This window comes from Lepidochelys olivacea (assembly GCF_965140295.1).
Source record: "Lepidochelys olivacea isolate rLepOli2 genome assembly, chromosome: 12".
NCBI classification, from domain to species: Eukaryota; Metazoa; Chordata; order Testudines; family Cheloniidae; genus Lepidochelys; species Lepidochelys olivacea.
This window is the reverse complement of record NC_140422.1, coordinates 40,713,326-40,731,260: the sequence shown is the minus strand read 5'-3', so window position 1 is coordinate 40,731,260 and position 17,935 is coordinate 40,713,326. Positions and strand designations below refer to the sequence as shown.

Here is a 17,935-nt window from a genome sequence, read left to right as displayed (position 1 = left end):
GAGAAGGGGAGCCAGACAGGTAGGAAGCAGTCCAGGAAAGGAGCAGTGAGGGGAGAGAAAGGAGCCCAGAACTGTTGAGCCAAGAGTCCCTGGACTGGAACCCAGAGAAGATGGCAAGTCCTGAGTTCCCCTACCAGCCTCCGAGGGCATGGCCCAGAACTGAGGTAGTGAACAGCAGATTGCCTAGCACTGTTGATGGACTGAACCTTGGAAGGGGGAATGCTGAGTGACCTAGCTGGAGGACTAAATCACAAAGGAGCTGCTGTGGGTCCTGGAGCAAGAGGAGCTGCAGACCAGAGTCAGAGTGATGGTGTGCAACCATGACCAGGAATGTCAATCTCGAACTAACCCCACAGTGACCAGTGGGAGGTGTCAGCCCAGCAGTGAGAGGTGCACCCTGTGACAGGGACATTGACTAAACTGCAATCAGAAGAAGCCTCTTGATAGGGGAGATTTGTTTAGATTTTAATATACAGCCTCCATTTCAGCATGTGTTTGGGGGTTTGTTTGGTTTTTTGGGTGGAGGTACACAGCAACTCCCCATTTAGGAGGACAGATCTTGATGTAGTTGTCTGCTGGATTACCCAGAGGGGGCATGCACACTGTTCCCTCTGGGTTTGTCACACCCAGCTGTTCCTTACCGGGTGAACCTCTCCTATGAAGTACTGTTTGAGCATTTCCCTGGCATCCGTGGAGTGTCCAACATCTTCAAAGCTCTCTGTGGCATCCCTACCAGCCTGTTCCAGCAAAACCTCCTCTCCACCTGGATGCTGGAAAAGAAGGAATTCAGTGAGCCCAGGGCTGAGGGATAAAAAGCAATGAGAAGAATTCCAGTCCCCTTCCCAAATGCTCTGGTAATGTCCTGGGCCCAACAATGCAAACGTACTCCAACTTTTTCAGTTCATCACAGCCCCTGCAGAACAGCTCAAGAGAACCCCACTGAAGGTCCAAGTCTGCAGCCTCCCCTTCAGGCAGTCATGAGTAATGAGAGAGCACTGCAGGGTCTGGCAAGCACCTGGAATCCAGCCTTACCTGCTTTACAGACAGCAAAAATCCCTCCACCAACAAGAAGCAATTCCTCAACATCCACAAGGAACCCCTGACTCAGCCCTCTCGGTCACATCTGCTCTGCAGCCCCTAAGGTTCATCGCCAAGACAGGCTGGTCTGACTCCTGATGCACCTATACATATTCTCGTGCAGAAGCACAACATAGGATATGAGCAGGAGTTCACCTCTAGAGAAGCCGTAAGTGCAAGCAACACAGGAGCCCTGAACTGCAGACCATAAGGCGCTGAGTATACTCCATCAGTGACAGTGACGATTTAGGCACAACAGAGAGCGTGCCTCCTCGTGGCTCTTGAACAGAGCATGCTGGGTAGGCCAGGCACTCTCGCTTGCAGAGAGCTCTTTCCTGCTGTGTGCTTTCCCCTTTCCTTCTATGTATGAACCATTCTTATTTCTTCTTCACCTGCTGGAATAAAGGCTGCTAGGGAAGGGCTCATAGATGCTCATTCTAGGATGCTCCTCTCCTGGATGTCAGTGGAGGCAACATTGCTATTCCATTTCCCCAGGGTGCTGCAATAAGAGGATCTCTGTCTGCTTTAGTTAATCTTTCCACTTACAGTAACAATAGAGAGAGGGCCAAGCTTGCCAATGGTATAAGCTGACAACTCTAGTGACCCTCCTTGAAGCAGCCTCTGATTCACCAGCATTGCATTTGGCCCCCTCTGAGATCCAGCCAGGGCCAAACACTCAGCAGCCAGGGGTAGTGAAGGTCCTAAAGAGAAGTTTTACTGTTTGCACTTTGACTGATTTAAAAATTCATCTCTGAAGTGTCTAAATCACTGAAATTAGTCTCCTTCCCCCTCAAGGCTGCATTCCTCCATAGAACCTGTATCTAACTTATGTATAAAACACCACAGGCTATAGAAGATACCTGTTCACCCTTGAAAAGCTGTAATCAACAACAGAATGATAGCTGTGCACAGACCTACTGTCAGGGTTCCTTCCACACTCTGAACTCTGGGGTACAGATGTGGGGACCCGCATGAAAGATCCCCTAAGCTTATTCTTACCAGCTTAGGTTAAAACTTCCCCAAGGCACAGATTTCTTTCTTGCCTTGGGATCGCTGCCACCACTAAGTAATTTAACAAACAATCAGGGAAAGGACCACTTGGAGTCCTAATTCCCCCAAAATATTTCCCCAAGCCTATATACCCCCTTTCCTGGGGGGGGGCTTGAGAAGAATATCCTAACCAATTGGTTACAAAATGATCAAAGACCCAAACCCCTGGGTCTTGGAACAATGGAAAAATCAGTCAGGTTCTTAAAAAGAAGGATTTTATTTAAAGAGAAAAAGGTAAAAGAATCACCTCTGTAAAGTTAGGCTGGTAGTTAACCTTACAGAGTAGCAGAAAATTCAAAGAGCACAGAGGAACCCCTTCTAACCCTAGTTTCAAAGTTACAACAAAACAGGGATAAACCTCCCTCTAGCAAAGGGAAAACTCACAAGTTGAGAAAAAGAAACTAATACACCTTGCCTGGCTGTTACTTACAAGTTTGAAATATGAGAGACTTGTTCAGAAAGATTTGGAGAACATGGATTGATGTCCGGTCCCTCTTAGTCCCAAGAGCAAAGGAACACAGAAACAAAGAACCCAAAACAAAGCCTTCCCCCCTCCCCAAGATTTGAAAGTAGCTTTTGTCCCCATTAGTTCCTTTGGTCAGATGCCAACCAGGTTACTTGAGCTTCTTAACCTCTTACAGGTAAGGAGGAATTTAGGCTACCCCTATGGTTATGACACCTACCCTGAGTCAGAGTTCAGAGCGGGTGTTGCATATGAACATGCTTCTGTAAGGAGCTGGGAAGAACCATGGGGAGTGTTCTCCACCCAAGCTAAGCCTTCCGAGGGTGAGGGCAGAGGTTAAGTGTCACTTTCATGATGAACACCACAGGCCTTTCCCATTGGCAGGTTTCACACCGCCAGCCTACTACCTCCAAAGTGAGACACAAGAGCGTGCAGAGATAGTGGATGCAGGTGGGCAGTACAGGAAGAAATGACAGATAGGAAAAGCATGATTAAATCCCTTAGGAACTGGATTTTTCCTGCCTCTGGTTTTGTTACAGAGAGCAAGAATGCAGGAAAGAAGATGGAAAGATGCTTACTGAAACCGAACAGCCTTGCCCAAGGCAGAGAACATGCATCACTAAGAAATTAGATGCATTCTGCCATGACAGCCAAAGCATGAAGTGCACCTCATCTTTCCACTCTGCATTTAAGGGAGTTGTGCCCGAAAACTAGCCAAAGTGATTCATCTAAAGCTGTAGATCTTCAAGGGTAGTTTTCAGGGCTTGAAAAATTTACCCAACACCTATTAAGCAGAAGTCCATTAGCCAGGAACTAATAACTTAAACACTGTGCACTGTAAGTTGCTATTCAACGTAAGGGTAGCAGCTAGGGCCCTTTCAATTTTTGCCTCAACATAGCAGATGTTGTCAGAGAACTAGCTACGGTGACACCAAGAGTTCTTTCCTGAGGGGTAACAGCTCATTTAGACCCCATCGTTTTGTATGTATACGGGGGATGATGTTTTCCAATGTGCATTACTTTGCATTTATCAACACTGAATTTGATCTGCCATTTTCTTGCCCCATAACCCAGTTTTGTGAGATCCCTTTGTAACTCTTCACAGTCTGCTTTGGACTTAACTGTCTTGAGTAATTTTGTATCATCTGCAAACTTTGCCACCTCGCTGTTTCACCTTTTTCCAGATCATGTATGAGCAGGTTGATTGGCATTTGTCCCAGTACAGATTCTTGGGTGATCCCCCTATTCGCCGTTCTCCACTATGAAAACTGACCGTTTATTCTTACTCTTTGGTTCCTATCTTTTAACCAGTTACCCATGAGAGGACCTTCCCTCTACCCCATGACTGCTTACTTTGCTTAAGACCCTTGGGCGAGGGACCTTGTCAAAGGCTTTCTGAAAGTCCAAGTATACTATATCCACTGGATCACTTTGTTCACATGTTTGTTGACCCTTCTCAAAAGAATTGCAAGAGATTGGTAGGGCATGATTTTCCTTTACAAAAGCCATATTGACTCTTCCCCACCATATCACGTTCATCTGTCTGATCATTCTGATCTTTACCACAGTTTCAACCAGTTTGCCTGGTATGAAGTTACACTTAGCAGCCTGTAATTGCCAGGATTACCTCTGGCACCTTTTTTAAGCAAATGAAATAACATTCATTATCTTCCAGTCCTATGGTACAGAGGACAATTTAAGTGATAGTTCTGCAATTTCATATTCGAGTTCCTTCAGAACTCTTGGGGAATACCATCTGGTCCTGGTGAGACTTATTTCTCCTAGCACTCCAGCTGTGCGAACCTGATGCAGGGAAGGAACCTCTGCTAAGAAGTCAGTTTGTTTCAATATTGCAGGGACATCTGCTCATGTACTGCTTTTTTAAATCAGGATAGAAGTAGTGAAATAACTAATACAGGTACAGTTGCTATCTGCTTCTCATTCCCCTGTTCAGCTAGGCAGAGGGGGCCCTGCAGAACAGTTTATGTGCACCAGGATGTCCCATAAATCCTCCATAGAGATCTCTAGGAAACTTTCCTGGAGGTAATCTGAAATCCTCTGCTAAAGGTTTCTTGGGAGGGCTGCCTTGTTTCTTCCCCCCATGGTAGGACACTGCCATGCTATTCAGTGAATTACTTCAGCAGGCACTATTGCTAGAGCCCTGCGTGGATACAAAAAGGCATATCCGCATCCAATCCACAATCCGCCAAAATTGCCTGTGGATTTGCAGGGCTCGAACTGGCTCCATAGGTCACTATGCCGCAGTGACGCAGGGCTGTGTCAAGCCCCCAACCACCACATTTCTCCCCAGAGACCTCCTGCCCTGCCCCCCCACTCCACCCCTGCCATACCTCCTTCCCCACTTCAGGCAGGGAGACTAAAATTCTGGGCCCTTCTATGCAGTGCCACCCTCTCCATGGGGGGCTCGGACATGCCTACACAGTTGCGGCACCTCTAATGCACGCAACCATTGCTGCCTGGCTCCTTTAAAGAGCAATCCCTCCTTCAAAATGGTGCTTGGCTCACTTCCTTCTGGGAGTTGTAGTTTACCTCCTCCTGCTGCGCAAACTGGCGACTATAACTCCCAGAATGTCCAGCACACTGCTGCGTGATTCAGAGAGCCAAGCTGGAGCCTGCAAGCTGGGTGACAGCCGCTCCGTTCGGGTGATTGTGTGCTGCAGAGCCCTGTGCAGATACAAAATTTATATCTGCATCCACGCTGCGATCCGCAAAAATGGTCTGTGGATATACAAAGCGGATACCAGTGGATTTTCAGGGCTCTAACTACAGTCCTGGGGGAATTCTGCAACAAAAAAATTAAATTCTGCACATAATATTTTCAAATTCTGCATATTTTATTTGTCAAAATAACATAATATAATCACACCAGTTTCAATTATTTTTGGTCATTTATTTCAAAATACATGTCAGCAAGTATGCCTGTAACAACACAGACAACAAAATAGATTCAGAAAATGTTTTTTGACAAATAGATTCCTTACTAGGCATATTAATACAGAACTCTGTGTGATAATTCATTTAAACTACAATACAGAACCATATTTCCCGCATCCCCCAGAAGCAGTGCAAGGTTGGGGAGAGTCGGGTAATGGAGGAGCTGAGAGAGAGGGAAGTAAATTGCTGAGAAGGAGCGTGGGTGTGAACTTGGAGGGTTATTGAGTATGGGTGGGAAAAGTATGGAACAGGTTTTTTGGGGGGTGGGGAGAGATTGTTAGGGAGCTTTCCCCATGCAGACCCTGGCTGACCCCTACCCTCTCCTGTTCAGTCAGGCACATGTGTCCCTCCATCCCCACTCAAACCCCAATGTGTGTCTATGCCCCCACTCAGCCACTCCTCCATCCCTTTGTGGCCCTGCACTTCCACTGCCATTCAGCCCCTGCCCCAGTCTGTCCTTGCCCATTAGTCCTTATGAGCCCCTATCTGATCCCCCAGCACCCCACGCTGTCTGTCGCCCCATAGCCCCATCTCCTGACCTGGCTCAACAGCACTGTGAAGAAGGCTCTGTGGCTCTGCAGGCTCTCTCTCTTCCCTAGCTGGCTGGGAGAGGGTGCTGTGTTCTATCACCACAGCACATTCTTGTGGGCAAAAGATGGAACTGCAGCATCTTTTCAGCAGAAGCTTTTTTCTACTCAAAAAAATAAATATGCACAGCTCATTAATTATGCACGTGCAGTATTCCCCCCAGGAGTAACTATTGCAGCGCACAGGCTAGCAGCATACAGACCTGGTCTGCAGCCAGACACATGCAGGAGCTGCTCCCTTGCAGCCTCGGTTACCCACAGAAGTGAGATATCAGCTACAATCAACACTGCCTGTGGAAATCAGTGCCAGCATTCAGTACAATAGCCCTATCTGCTTGTACAGATACCCCATTGCTACCCCATTTCCCCCACCCCCCCTTTTTGGGCCATACTCACCATGGCTGGGGCTGCAACCCTGCTCTGTGACTCCCAAGGGAAAGTGAGAAAGTTGTGCTTGTAACTTGTTTGGATTAAGGGGTGTAAGTGCACTGACAATGGTACCTCTGTCCATTGTCTCTTTACCAGCTACAGATGTGGCCTTGAGGGTCTCATCAGGCACACTGATGGAGCAGATCATACAGATGCGGAGAACGAAGAGGAATAAGGAAGACATGTTCCAGGAGGTGCTGCAAGCCTCTGGAGCTTCAGATTACTCCCTAAGCAGCATTGTCATCTGCTGCCCATATTTCCCGTCCCGACTGTCCCTCTGCATTTTGTCATTGATTGTGAGCAGAGAGCTTGGAGGGTGGCAAACAGACATGCTGCGGTCTCAGATTCAACTTCAGGCTGAACACATTTGTGCTCACCTCCCCCTGCAGCCCACAGAAAATGGCATTCCAGGACCTACCTACGCGCCTCCCCCCGCACACTGCATGCATCTTCCAGGGCTGCAACAGTACCCAAGTCACTCCACCCAACAGGGGATTAAACAAATTGACAACCCCACATACACCCAGCTGAGAGAGCCTTGCTATTGTGTGTGCTTGTAAATTCCCTGTTCCTTCCCCTTTGAAGATACTTTTCTCTGTATGTATGACATTTACCTCAGCATTACACAGGTATGTTTGCAAATAGTTCTGCGCTGAGCCCGTTATAGCCCTGGTATCTGGCTGCTCAAAGTAAGCAGGCAGCCAAACCACCTTCACGTTCCACCCCTGGGAAAACTTCTCCCTCACTTTGCTTCACAGATATTATGATGTGTACAGCTGGCAGCTATGACCACAGGGATATTGTCCTCATGGAGGTCGAACCTCCTGAGGAGACAGCACGAGCGACGCTTCAAACAGCCAAAGGCACACTGACCAGTCATTCTGCACCTGCTGATTCTATTGTTGAAATGCTCCTTGCTGCTGTCAAGGTGGCCAGCGTACAGCTTCATGAGCCACGGGAGCAAGGGGTAGGCTGGGTCTCCCAAGATCACTATTGGCATTTCCACACCTCCAATAGTAATCCACTGGTGTGGAAAGAAAATCCCTGCTTGCAGCTTTCTGTCATGCACCTTCCCTGCCCAGCCCACGTTGATGTCGGTGAAATGACCCTGGAGATGCACCAATGCTTGCAATACCATGGAAAAGTAGCCCTTTCTGTTGAGGCACCCTGTGGTGTGGGGCCAAGATAAGGATATGCATGCCACCTATTGCCCCACCACAGTTAGGGAACCCCACTGCTGCAAAACAATCCCCTGTCCACGCACACTGCCCAGAGTCACAGTCCTTTCTTAGCAGGAGGCAATTAATAGTACTGCACATTTGCATCACAACAACCCCCACGGTGGATTTCCCGACTCCAAACTGATTTGCGATTGATCGGTAGCAGTCTGACGTTGCCAGCTTCAGCACAGTAATTGCCAATCGTTTCTCCACTGTGAGCATAGCTCTCATTTTAGTGTCTCTGCACAGGAGAGCTGGAGCAAGCTCTGCACACAGTTCCAGGAAGGTGGCTTTGCACATCCAAAAGTTCTGCAGCCACTGCTTGTCATCCCAAACCTGCATGACGATGTGATCCCACCACTCAGTGCTTGTTTCCCGAGCCCAGAAACAACAGTCCACCATGTGCAGCTGCTCCGTGAACACAAACAGCAATCTTGAATTGTTTCTTTCACCATAAGGCAGACACCAAGGCATCGTCAGAGTCACAGCTCATGAAAAACTGCGGGATTAGGTACCTTGTGTTCATAACGCTCATCAAAATAGTGAAGAGCAGTCCAGCATCCATACTTCCTGACAGAGATGGCGGGCGCGCAGGTTACAGGGACTGTTGAAAAGCAGCATGAAACGTACTAGGATGCACATTGAATTATGGGATAGGGAAAACTGCATCATGGGATCCTGAACCTGCCCCCATGAGTAGGGCCCTACCAAATTAGTGGTCATGAAAAATGCGTCACAGACCATGAAATCTGGTATCCTACTATAGAATCTGGTCTTTTGTGTGCTTTTACCCTATACTATACAGATTTCATTGGGGAGACCAGCGTTTCTCAAATTGGGGGTTCTGACCCAAATGGAAGTTGCAGAGGGGTCGCAAGGTTATTTTAGGGGGTCTGCGGTTTTGCTACCCTTACTTCTGCGCTGCCTTAAGAGCTGGGTGGCCGGAGAGTTGGAGCTGGTGGCTGGGCGCCCAGCTCTGCAGGCAGCAGCACAGAAGTAGGGGTGGCAATACCATCCCAGGCCAGCCTGCTGCTGGCGGTGGCTCTGCCTTCAGAGCTGGGCGCCCGGCCACCAGCCACCGCGCTCCAGCTGCCCAGCTCTGAAGGCAGCACCGCAACCAGCAGCAGGGCAGAAGTAAGGATAGCAGAACCGCAATGCCACTCCCCTCCCCTTAACTCCTTTTTGGGTCAGGACCCCTACAATTACAATGCTGTGAAATTTCAGATTTAAATAGCTGAAATCATGAAATTTACGATGTTTAAAACGCTATGAGCATGAAATTGACCAAAATGGATGATGAATTTGGTAGGGCCCTATCCATGAGGCACTGCAAAACCTTCCCAATAAATCCTGCGGTAGATGGTCGTGAATTGCACAGTGGGATAGCTACCCATGACGCACTCCACCGACACAAGAAGCATAGTGTGGAGATGCAACAGTGGTTTAATTACAGTGGTGGCTGTATGTCACGAACCGTAACTTAAGTCAGCCTAACTCTGTAGTGTGGACAAGGCCTTACTCTTTCTGTCTGGGTCATACATGTTACAGGCACTGTCATCCATGGTGGACCCATATACACACAGGTTCTGGCTACACTAGATAACTTATAGCAGTGCACTGTAAGCTCTTTAACGTAGCTGCTCTAAGCCAGCCCCCGCAAACAGCGGTAATTACGTTGGCCGGAGAAGCTCTCCTGCTGACATAGCACTTTCCACACTGGTGCTTATATCAGTGTAATTGGTCACTCAGTGGGGTGGTTTATGCACACCCCACAGCAACAAATTATGCTAACATAAGTTGTGGTGTAGACAGCCATAGGTACTCATAATAAAGCGGTTCTTCACGATACAACTTCACAATATCAACCAGAATTCATGTAGAGAGCCCCAACTCACCACTCTTCAGTTCCTGATCTGTAAAATACAAACAACACCACTGCCTACCTCAGAAGGGGGCTGTGAGGAGAAATCCAGTAAAGATTTCAAGCCCCCCCCACTACGATGTTTATGAATACCTTAAATAGAAATACAAGGAGTTTTGGGAGGGGATGAGTTAAGTGCCCCAAACAGTAGTGTGCACGTGGTGGAGAAAGGGGCATGCAGCACAGGGCGACTTACACTTCACAGCACTAATCAAAAGGTATATTTACCCCTGCTCCTGACAGGCCATTTCAGCACATAATTGGAACGTTAACCCTCTGCAGTTTACCTGTAATATTTAAACACAGACATAGTTTTCATAGCTCATACAGTTGCAGCACAGAGACACCACTGTAACCTGCATTCTGGGGCTTATTTTGTTTCAAATGGTAAGTGAATTACCCTTTTGATATTTGGGAGATATTTACGGAAATGGTTCTACTTCAGCTGAAACACATCAGGCATACCCCCCACTGCAGCCCAGCCAGCTCTGGAAGAGAAACAGATACCAACTCACTATAGGTTTTACATGCAACTTGAGGAGCTGCCTTTGTACATCTCCCTCATTCTGTCCACGTTCTTATGACCTGATGGACTTTTGCCATGTGGTAAGTCCAATGTCTTAGAACTTCTATTATGTAACCAGCAACATAACATGATAAAGTTTAAAATAATCCATATTGCAACGGACACACTTTAGACAGACTGACCAGCACCTGACCCACTGTGTCTGGTTTGCAGGAACCAGAGTGGCCTCTCAGAGATTATGCAATAGCCCTGCAATAGCACTTCAATGAGCTCAGCAATTCTGTACAAATAACATGTGGCCAAGGGCTAGACCAGGCAGCAATTAGCAATTCCCCAACCATTACAGAGGATTGAGGGGGAACATTTCATGCTGAATCCCTGACATCTGCAGTTACAGCAATTCAGGCCTTGTTTACACTGGCAAATTTCTGCCAGCAAAGCAGCTTTCTGCGTTGTAACTCTTGAGGTATACACACTGCCAAGCCACTGCGTAGTTCCAGCGCTATAAAAAAAAGCCACCCCGACAAGAGGATACAGCCTTCTGTGCCGGGGCTACAGTGCCGTGGTCCCAGTGTAGATACCCTGGTCAATTGCAGCACTGCGACTGGCCTCTGGGAGGTGTCCCACAATGCCTGTTCTAGCCTCTCTGGTCATCAGTTTGAACTCTACTGCCCTGCCCTCAGGTGACCATCCATCAGCCCCACCCCTTAAATTCCTTGGGAATTTTGAAAGTTTGCTCAGTGACGCGTGCAGTGGTCTTAGCGCATCTTTCCAGGTAACCATGGCTGCTCCACGCACCAGACAATCTCCGGCTTGGAGCAATGCCGAGCTGCTGGACCTCATCAGCATTTGGAGAGGAGGAGGTCCAGTCCCAGCTGCGCGCCAGCCGTAGGAATTATGACAACTATGGACAGATTTCACAATGCATGACAGAAAGGGGCCATGACTGGGACACACTGCAGTGCAGGATCAAAGTGAAGGAGCTGCGGAATACCTACCACAAGGCGCGGGAGGCAAACTGCCGCTACGGGTGCTGTGCCCACGAGCGGCCAGTTCTACAAAGAGCTGGACGCAATACTCAGTGGTGACCCTACCTCCACTGCAAAGGCCACTGTGGATACTTCGGTAGCTCACATGCCAGTCAACAGTGGACTGAGCCAGGAGGAGGAAATCTTGGATGGGGAAGGGGACCCAGAGGCAGAGGACGACTTGGAGGTCAGAGATGCATGCAGTCAGGAGCTCTTCTCTACCCCAGAGGAGGTTAGCCAATCACAGCTGTTGGAACCTGGTGAAGCGCAAACAGGAGGGCCCTAGTAAGTGGCTTTGATTTTGGGAATCACTGAAGCGAGATGTTGGGGGCAGGAGAGTTGCAGAAAGCAGGCTTGTGTCTGTATGATGCATGTACCACCACATGCCTAGTCTGAGCGGTGCAACAGGGTATCGACTGACTCCGTCACTTCACAGGAATCTGCCTCAGATCTCCAGGAAACTCTCATGGAGATATTGGGCAATCTGTTGCCATAGGTTCTTTGGCAGAGCTGCTTTGTTTCTTGCCTCATTAAGGGTAACTTTCCCGTGCCACTTTGCCGTCACGGGGGGGGGGGGGGGCAGGGAAGAGGATCATTGCTGCACACAGGCAAGCCACATAAGGGACAGGGCAGAAGCTGCAGTCTTGGAGAAGACCCTCCCTTGATTCCCTGCTCACCCTCAGCAGCGAGATAGCTTCCATAATGATCACATCCTGTGGAAAATGTGGGGACAGTAAATGGTTATAAGGCCCCCACCTACAGTGCTGGCTCTCCCCAAGAGCCGTGTGCCCAGTGTAAAGTACGGTCCTGGAACACCGATTTCCCCTGCGGTTCCTCATCATTTTCAGGGTCTTGTGGCTCATGTGTACTTGCCTGGTGTCAGCCAATTAGTGACAGGTATGTGAATAGTGGCTGTGTTTTAAATCAGTGGTCTGCGTGTTGCAAACAATACGGCTTCTGTAAAATGTTGCATTTTGGCTTCACAGATATGACCTTGGGAGCCCAGCCTTCGTCTTTGTTATCACCGGCTGAATGGCTGCGCAGAATTAGAAAGTGGCCATGAAGAATTTCTGCATGATGTCATGATGCACTCCGAAAAACAAGAATTGAAGGAGTGGCGGGACAGCGAGAAGAGGGATCAAAAGGAGAACACGGCGTGCCAGAACAGTGCGGGATTCATTCCTGCAGACTGAAGAGGCAGAGCGCGCAGTACACAAATCATTGAAAGATGGCGCCAAATCCGGACGAAAGCACAGAGATTGTTGGGATGTGAAGCAATGCATCATGGGGCATTGGGAAAGGACCCAGGATGCCCCACAACTCCCTCCGCCTTCCCACAACTCTTAGCAACAGAAGAGGAAGAGATGCTCTGTGGGATAGCTGCTAAGAGTGCACCGCTCCAAATACCACTGCAAGTGTCACAAGTGTGAACATTCTATTGTACAGGCAGCTGACGGTGTGAACACACAACAGTGGTTTCCCTTCAGCATTCTCTGAGCGGCGCTGTAACTCTGCTAGTGTAGACATACCCTCAGAGATCTCATGCAGAACAGTTTATCAGACACTGGGCTTGTTTAAAAAGAACAGGAGTACTTGTGGCACCTTAGAGACTAACACATTTATTTGAGCATAAGCTTTCATGGGCTATCAAATAAATTTGTTAGTCGCTAAGGTGCCACAAGTACTCCTGTTCTTTTTGCGGATACAGACTAACACGGCTGCTACTCTGAAACCTGGGCTTGTTTAAAATCCATTAAAGTGCCTGGGTCTGACACTCTCCAGGAACTGTATTGACTACATAGGGCTAATGAGGATTAATCTTGCTTTCGTCTGTAAAATAAGGTTTGATTTACACTTAAAAATGTAACTGGTATAACTATGTTGGTAAGGTGTATGATTTTTTTGCCTACATAGTTATCGCACTAAAAGCTGTAGTGTAGATGCAAGCCTAGCCTACATTAGAACAGATTTGCTGGTATGGCTATACAGGTATAGCTATATCAGCAAATCCCCCAGTACAAACAGGGGAAAAAGTGCTTTTGCCAGTACAACTTAGGGTACTCTTGTGATCAGTACCTATAAATACCCAACAGACAGTGGCTCGGCAGGTTACATTTCAGACACTGCAGCATGCAGATGCAGAGCTGAATGCAATACTAGAATATAAATGGCACATCTAGATAGGCAGAGGATCTGGGAGCCAAGACCCCTTTATAGTCCTGCAGAGAAAGGCTGTGTCCACATTAGAAGTGCTTTACCGACACAGGATTACTGCTATGCCATACTGGTGAAGCACTCCTAGCATGGATGCAGCTAAACTGTCAAAGTTGTGCTTTGTACCAGTATAACAAGATCACTCCCTGTGAGCAACAAACTATACCAGTAAAAGCCCAGTTTTGCTAGTATAACTTTCTCTACCCTAGCAGCTTCTGCTAGCACAGCTCTATTGGTCAGGGATGAGACCTCTTCACACTCCTGACTGACATAGCTATTTCGTCAGAAGTCTGTACTGTAGACCTCACCAAAGACAAGAAAAGATTTCAGTTCCATTTCACTATGAAAGCTGCAAATAATGCAAAACTGACTCAAGCAAAGAAGGGACAGCCTAAGCCAATGCAGTGTGAAAGACCCCAAGGGGCACGGAGGCTGCCTGCCTTTTACAAGAGTCTTCCAACAAGATGACCATGACTGTTATCATTATCACAAATTCCAAAGGAATGCAGCCTCCTTGCAGAGCAAGCACTACCCAGATCAATCTCTAGCTAGGTCTTTAAGACAGTCTTGCTGGATGTTCAGTCTATGATCATCACTGCCAACCTCACTGCATCACCATAGCTTTTGGCATGTAGGCCATCATTGACCATGTAGCAACATTCCTTCATAAGTGTGCTCAAAATTCACTGGTCTTCTGGCCTAATAATATGTCCATACCAAGGAAGATGCCAAACCAAAATCTGTGCTGATGGAGGTGGTTGGTGGGTTCGGCTACAAATATCTTCATTGCAGATCTTAGTTAGATGTTTAATATGGATCTGCTGACAAAGACAACAAGAATCAAAGACATCAATCTGGTGCTCTTCAACCTTCCTCAGAGCTCTCATTTCCACTTCCATACAACTGAATTGGTATAACCATAGTCCTGTAGATCCACAGCTTCATAGTGAGCTTGATGTTCCAATGTCACCATGGAGGCTAAAGGGCTTGGAACATGGCAATGACATGGTGATTGCTGACTTGCTTTTTCATCACCTGAGGATTCACAAGCAGACCCCAGTACACTCCACATGGTTTCACTAGGACTCATTAACAGTCGAAGGTGGTCAACCATAGGTGCTGGGCGTGCTGCAGCACCCCCAGGCTTGAAGTAGTTTCCACTATATACAGGGTTTGCAGTTTGGTTCAATGCCTCTCAGCACCCACACTAGGAAAACTGTTCCAGCACCTCTGCAGTCAACAGTCATTGATGTACAAATTGGCAGAGATGCTGAACTGGGCACTGACAATCTGCTTCTGCTTAGAAAAATACACCTCTGACTTTGACATCAGCCAGATAATAGGCTGAAAATAGTCCCATCAACCAAAAGCTCTTATTAGAACCCAACTAACAGACAGCTTCCTGTTCCAAACTGCTCAAGGCTGTTTAAGTGTTAAGAGACCAAAGTTCCACTTTCTCAGTCATCTGATGAGGAATGGCATTGTTTCAAGTCATCAGTGCTGACTGCTGCAAGGTTGGCTCAGGGGCCTAAGCCCTTCAAACATCAACCATGAATCAGTGAGGAGACACTCACGGCAACTGGAGCTAAGAAAGAAGTGAGGCTACAATTTGAATCTTCTAAGATACATTTGTTGAAAGAAAAGCAAAGGCTGAATGAAGGAGTTTGACTTCGGGACATCGTCAAGTCATTGTGTAAGATAAGGAATCCTATTCTAAACTGGCTGCCTGAGCTGCCCAGCAGGCACAATCTCCACAGTCTTTACTCAGCTTTGTAGTATCTGGGGGGGTGAAGGTAGCACTATCTTGTCCAGTGTACAATAAAAATGAAATTTGTCTTACTTTGTAAATCCTGGAAAGCTTCACACACACACACAAAGCCGTGGCCTCCAATATCTCAGATGCTGCAAGATGGAAGGACCCAAAAAGTCTGATGAGTTATCATTCTGTCCTCTATCACATAGCCTGTAGATTCCACTAGATTTGTTTTTTAGTCATCATGTCCTGGAGATCAAAAATCCTGCTCATATTCTTAATAATGTTATGACCACATAGCAGGTGTATGTAAATGGACATTTTCAGCTAGTGGTAAACCCAAGCCAAGTTTACACAGAGTACAAACAGTCCTGAAAAGGAAGATGGTGCTTTTTTCAGTGAAGTGCTTCTGTTTTAGCATTGGTTCAGAACGAGGTGATACATTGCTATGTAGAAGCCAGAAGCTCGGGAGGGTGGTGCTGGCATGGCAGCTGAGGTTTTATTTTGAGGTGGGACAAAAACACAGCTGACAATTTATTGCCATTTTTTGTTCTGCTCAGTTACTGACTTCAAACACTGTTAGGAGCAACCTATAACTTAAAACTTTTCAAGAATCCAAGTCAATAGCAACATGAGTGACCACATAGCACTGCTCACCCCAGAGAATGCAGGAGAACTGCAGACTATACACAGGGATAACTCCCTTCCCAGGCAGAGAGATACACCCACTTCTTGGAAGTGAATAATGTGACAGATACTCATCTGTTGAATCACCAGCATCGTTTCCTTTAAAACCTGGATTCTGCTTGGAGATTGGTCTTCAAAATATTGACCTACCCTGTATATTATTATTATATTACTGACACTACTTAGTATATTATTTGCAGTGTTGTTGTAGCCATGTTGGTCCCAAGGTATTAGAGAGACAAGGTGGGTGAGGTGATATCTTTTACTGAACCAACTTCTGTTGCTGAGAGGAACAAGCTTTCCACAGACCTGAGGAAGAGCTCTGTGTAGCTTGGAAGCTTGTCTCTTTCACCAACAAAAGTTGGTCCAGTAAAAGATATTACCTCACACACCTTGTCTCACAACTTGGTGTAAAATCTTTTACTAATTCATGTAGCCAACGGGAACCAAGATAGAAATGCAAATCCAAGCCTTTAATTTACTTTTTTCATCTCATGAGGGGGGCAGAGATGCCAACGAGAACTCCTTGGTTCAATTATTTGTTCGGAAGAGAAAAACGGAAACAGTTTGAAACTACCACATCATGGGCTACCGCTATCCCCCTTCCCACCTCAAGCCACTTGCTGCGTCTGCTTTAACTCAGACTGGCGGCCGCACGGGGCAGGAATGCGCCCGTCTACACAGGCTGCGTGCCTCACAGACAAGGGAGTCCCGAGCCGACGGGTCCCTCAGGACGCCGCGGCGCTACGAACACAGAACGATGAATGACAAAACCCCGCTGCGGGGCAACCACCGTCAGCGTCTCCCCATCTCCGCCGGGCAAGGGAGGGTCGCTCCCGCCACAGGGGTGCCCAGCAGGGCGGTGCTCCCCCCGGGGACATAAACACCAGCGCCTCCCCCGGTCCCTCCCCAAGCCCGCCCCGCCTCTCGCGGCCGGCAGAGGGTGTCCCCGGGCCGGCCCCGCGGGCCTCACCTCGCCCAGGAAGCGGCCGACGTCGTACACGCGCCCGTGGATCACCAGCCAGGCCTCGCGGCTCGAGTTGCGCTTCGCCACCTCCGCCAGGGTGAAGACGGGGCCGCCCTCGGGCGCCGCGCCGGCCCCAGCTGCGCTGAGCGGCTCGCTCCCCATCCCGGCTCCCGGCTCCTTTACCGAACGGCAAACTAGCTAGGCCCCGCGCGGCCGCCGTACCTAGGCCACACCCCCTCCGGGCCCTAGAGACCAATGGGCTTTTCCGCGTCCCAAGCCGGTTCCCCCCGCTATCGACCAATGGCGAAGAAGGGAGCGGCCGGCCGCTCGTAGCCCGTTGTGGTTCGACTCCTAACAGCCAATCAGAGGTGCCCTCACGCCCCACCGCAGCCAGTGAAAGGGCGAGATTCCACCGACCCGCCCAAGCAGGAGGCGGGAGACAAAGAACCGCGTCCCGCCTCCTCGGGTCTGGTCACGCGGCGTGAGGCGGGCCTTATGCCACGTGCGCGCGGCCCGGGGTCTCTGCTTGCTCCGGGGGGGAGGGGGCGCGTGCCCGGGTGCTACAGCTCACTTCATTTGAGCTTATGCGCAAATAAATTGGTTAGTCTCTAAGGTGCCACAAGTCCTCCTTTTCTTTTTGCAACATTCATAAACCAGCCGGAGAACACTTCAATCTCTCTGGTCACTCGATTTCTGACCTAAAAGTGGCTATTCTTCAACAAAAAGACTTCAGAAACAGACTCCGAGAGACAGCTGAATTGGAATTAATTTGCAAAGTGGATACAATTAACTTAGGCTTGAATAGAGACTGGGAGTGGTTGAGTCATTACACAAAGTAAAACTATGTCCCCTTGTTTATTCCCCACACACACTGTTCCTCAGATATTCTTAAAAAGAAAAGGAGGACTTGTGGCACCTTAGAGACTAACCAATTTATTTGAGCATGAGCTTTCGTGAGCTACAGCTCACTTCATCGGATGCATACCGTGGAAACTGCAGCAGACTTTCTATATACACAGAGAATATGAACCAATACCTCCTCCCACCCCACTGTCCTG

General features: G+C 48.3%; 1 protein-coding gene across 1 annotated transcript in view; it reads right to left on the bottom strand.

The window, feature by feature from the left end:
• CYB5B (cytochrome b5 type B) overlaps nucleotides 1-17,112 on the bottom strand; it is a 44,338-nt gene extending 27,226 nt beyond the window's left edge. The window contains exons 1-2 of the mRNA XM_084644386.1: nucleotides 16,884-17,112; nucleotides 642-770 (exon numbers count right to left, since the gene is read on the bottom strand). Coding sequence (XP_084500512.1) covers nucleotides 642-770; nucleotides 16,884-17,039 — 285 coding nt within the window. The 5' untranslated portion in view covers nucleotides 17,040-17,112. The remainder of the gene's footprint in view (nucleotides 1-641; nucleotides 771-16,883) is intronic.
• Between the last annotated feature and the right edge of the window lie 823 nt (nucleotides 17,113-17,935).